This window comes from Rhizophagus irregularis, chromosome 4 (genome assembly GCF_026210795.1).
Source record: "Rhizophagus irregularis chromosome 4, complete sequence".
Classification (NCBI taxonomy): Eukaryota; Fungi; Glomeromycota; class Glomeromycetes; order Glomerales; family Glomeraceae; genus Rhizophagus; species Rhizophagus irregularis.
Window position 1 is genome coordinate 2,410,137 of NC_089432.1, and position 4,470 is coordinate 2,414,606.

The 4,470-nt window shown below is 25.8% G+C and overlaps 1 protein-coding gene across 1 annotated transcript; it reads left to right on the forward strand.

The window, feature by feature from the left end:
* Positions 1-1,350: 1,350 nt before the first annotated feature.
* On the forward strand, positions 1,351-3,668 carry OCT59_023863 (uncharacterized protein; the record flags this gene model as incomplete). Its single annotated transcript, XM_025319659.2, has 5 exons — positions 1,351-1,590; positions 1,670-1,742; positions 1,822-1,997; positions 2,072-2,408; positions 2,482-3,668. The coding sequence occupies 5 exons, from the start codon at positions 1,351-1,353 to the stop codon at positions 3,522-3,524; spliced, it is 1,869 nt and encodes a 622-aa protein (XP_025173224.1). The 3' UTR covers positions 3,525-3,668.
* Positions 3,669-4,470: the final 802 nt, after the last annotated feature.

Consider the following 4,470-nt stretch of genomic DNA (forward strand, 5'->3'; position numbering starts at 1 on the left):
AAAAAAAGAAACTTTTGGATCTGCGGATTTCGTTGGAACTAGCCCGATTAGGTCTGGTCACATGAAATTTGTTAAACGAGACAAGGAATGTTTTCTTAATATTTGATAAGGGTTTTTTTTATGAGAAAAAAAAAAGTTGAGTTTTTAAGCACAACTGTCTTAATAGCGGTATTAAAGTTCACCCTCATCTCTCTCAAAGGTGTTACCACCAATTTATGACGTTTGGTAGGTAGTAACAGAAAGAAAAATAAGGATCGGTTTATTAATGGTAAGGTAATATAACAATATATAACAATCAATCAGGTAAAAGTGTATATAAAAACAATTTATTATGCGATGTATATGAAAATCAATGATGTATAGTAAAAATCAACAAATATTAATAAATGATAATATTAGTAAACGATATTAGACGATGATAAACAATAACAATATGTGATAAAACGTGTATAAATAATTCGGAAGCAAATCGACAGGTTTATTCGTTAATAAAAAGAATACGATATTACTGCCTCAACCGGCGCTCTGTAATATCCCGATATCTATCTTATAACAATAAAACTAAACGAATTCAAACTGAACTATCTATCTTTCAACACTGGTCCTTTATATAACATTAAATTTTTTTGGACGATTCTGTCCTTCGGACATAATCATCTCCCGGCCAATATCGTTTCCCGGCCAATTGTGGCGATCTGGGCACATTTGTCTATACAGCCACTTGTATTCAGCCACTTTATATCGCTAAGCTTCCGCTTTTTATCTAATCTATAAACAACCAAAAACAACTACAAGTAATATAACTAAAAATAACAAAAAAAAATAAAAATAGAAATAAATAAAAATAAAAACAATAAAAATAAAAAAAATAGAAATAAAAAAAATATCCCGTGACAAAGGTTCAAAAGTTAAAGAGGAGGTCTTTCCGTAGAGGCCACCAAGTGGTCCTCTCTCTTCAAGGATAAAAAGTGTTTGTTGGAAAATTAGTTTTTACTGCGGACTACTAACAAAAAAAACGGAAAGGGAAGAGTTTTTTTTTTCATTTTTAGGATTCTTCATATATTAACGTTATCTCACGTGACTTGCCGGCAAAATTATTCTCCAGGAATTGCTTATCGGTTGTTGTTTTAACCGGAATTTCGGAAATCTTTCCACTTGGATAATTTTGTGACAGTTAACTTTGGCGTTCAGTGACATCATATTATTTATAAATAGTTAAATAGTTAAACAAAAAAAAAAATTATTATTTATAAATAGTTAAACATAAATAGTGAGACAAAAAATATTTCTATTTTTTTTCAATTTTTAAATTTAAATTCCGCAGTAATAATTTTTTTTTCGTACCCAACAATGTCTAATAGCGATGAACATACTAGTAATTCAAACGATTGGAATGAATGGATTGAAGAAGCGATTTCTAAAAAACATATTAAATATTATGAATATGAAAAATTTTATAATATTCAAGAAATTGGTTCCGGTGGTTTTGGAAAAGTTTATCGTGCAAATTGGAAGAATTCTCATAAGCGTTATGCAATAAAATCTTTTTTTAATATCAATGATGCTGCAGTTAAAGCAATAGTTCATGAGGTAATTATAATGTCAAACATTTTTCATTATTATTATAAATATTTAAGTTTTTTGATGTAATAATTTATTTATTGACTAGATTCAACTTCAACGTGAAGTTGATTTTCATGATAATGTTATTCGTTTTTATGGTGTCACAGCTTCTATTAAAGGTATGATATATTCTAATATTATTTATTTCATAAAATACAATAATTAATTGATTAATAAAAATTTTTTTATTTTTTAAAGAAAACCAAAGAAAAGAATATTCGTTGGTGATGGAATATGCTGAAAATGGTACCCTCCGAAAATATTTGAAAGAAAATTTTGAAAATCTCACTTGGGACGATAAATTTAATTTTGCACTTCAATTGGTTTATGCAGTATCATGTTTGCATGATGAAGGGATCATGCACCGTGATTTGGTAAATATTTTACAATTTATTATGTGTTTTATTTTAATTATTCTCTTATTTTAACGTTAATATAATATTGATAGCACTCCAATAACGTGTTAGTCCATCAGAATACTGTCAAGCTAGCAGATTTTGGCTTATCAAAAAGAATTGAAGAAACATCCAACTCTCAATCAAAAACATTTGGATTAATTCCTTACGTTGATCCAAAAAGTTTTAACAGAAGTGCAACAGAATTTTATTTATTAAATAAAAAAAGTGATGTTTACAGCGTTGGTGTATTATTGTGGGAAATATCCAGTTGTCAGCCTCCTTTTCACGGTCAACCATATGATGTTGGTTTGGCTATAAGTATTCTACAAGGCCTTAGAGAGACACCCATTCATGACACGCCTGAAGAATATATAAAAATTTATACTGGTAAATACAATTTAGACTATAACTTATATATTATATTATTTTAATTAATTAAAAACGTTCTTTTTTTTTGTAGATTGTTGGAATATTGAACCTGATGATCGTCCAACTATTAATCAAGTAGTTGATGAATTAAAAGTGCTCATAACAAAAGAAAACATAATTATAAAAGATTTTCACTTACATAATGATACTAATAATGTCCAATCATCAAATAACCATCAACTGCCTGATTTAAATATTTCTGAAAGTATTAATTTATCACATGGAGAATTTTCTCAATTTATTCAAAATTTTGATATGATGAATACAAAAGAAATAGAATCTTCAGTATCATCGATTAACCAATTTGAGGATAACTTTAATATAATAGTTAATAATATGTTCAATTTTTTTGATGATGATGATGTAGTTGGAAAACAAAAGGTTTTAAGTTATCTTAATGAACAAAATATAACTTTGCAAGAGATTAATAATTTATTATTAAATAATCAAAACAACTCAAATTCTATTTACTTACTTGGAAAATTTAATGACTTAGGAATTGGAATTGATGTTGATAATGAAAAAGCATTGGAGTTATATCAAAAAGCAGCAGATTTAGGAAATGCATTAGGAATGAAAGATTTAGGATATTGTTATGCATATGAAACTGGAGCAGGTGTTATTGACAAGAAAAAAGCATTTGAATTGTGTCAAAAGGCAGCAGATTTAGGAAATTCATCTGGTATAAATAATTTAGGAGGTTTTTATTATAATGGAATTGGAACTGATATTGATGTGAAGAAAGCATTTGAATTATATCAAAAGGCTGCAGATTTAGGGAATTCACTTGGAATAAATAATTTAGGATATTGTTATCAATATGGAATTGGAACTGATATTGATGAGGAGAAAGCATCTGAATTATATCAAAGAGCTGCAGATTTAGGAAATAGTTCAGCTCAATATAATCTTGCTATTATGTATGAGAATGGAAATGGAATTATTAAAAGTATTGATGTTGCAATTTATTGGTACAAAAAATCGGCTGAGCAAGGAGATCAATTTGCTCAAAATAAATTATGTATACTACTTGATAATGAGAAAATAAAGAAAAATTCATGTAAAGTAAATTAAAAATGTTTTATTTAAAATATTTATTTTATTATTACTATTATAGCTATTTTTTCTTACATTTTTAGATTGTTATTACTACTTGCTAATTATTTTATAATAAAATAAATTCATCCTAATAAATTTGTTATTTTTCATTATAATTAAATTTTAAAATTGTAAATTGTATTTATTGATCTTTTTTGTATAAAATACTCGCTTGGTAAAAAATTTTTTTTAGTTAATCTTTGAGTTACTTGTACTTGTTATTAACTAAAATGTCATAGTGGCTGAGTGGCTGGCGGTGAGAATATTACGTTTAATTTATACTATTTAATTATTAGGAAGTAAAAATAAATAGAAAAATTATATAATAGTAGATAGATATTTTTGTAAAGAATTTTTTAGTTTTTTTTTCCAAAAACTATTTCGAAATAAGTAATAATAAAATTTTAAAAAATAAACGACTTTAAAATTGAGCACCATCACGTTATTTTTTTTTTTATAAGTTTAATTTTGATAAATTTAATAAAATAAGTATAAATTTTATTTTATGTAGTTTTTAGTAATATCTCAAACATAAATTACTTTTGAAAATAAAAATTTCCAGTTTGTGGCTTATTTTACGGGTATGCGCATATTTTATTTTACAGATATAAAAATTTGCAAAAAAGACAAGTATCGTACTACGTAGTATAGAATATTTGTACGACAATATTGAACTTGAAAAAAAGTTTAACATTAACAATATTTTCTAATATTTATTTCTATTTTACATTGAGAGTATATTCCAATAATGTATATGCAAAACTCAAATCTATAAAATATACTGCAAACTTGCTAATCTTTTAACCGTGATACTGTTATCAGTTATACTGACACTATCAATATCGATATTATAATACTAAAGTAAGTTAAATCACTTTAATTATACAATAAAAAGAAAAAAAAAGAAGTAAATGTTTTAACC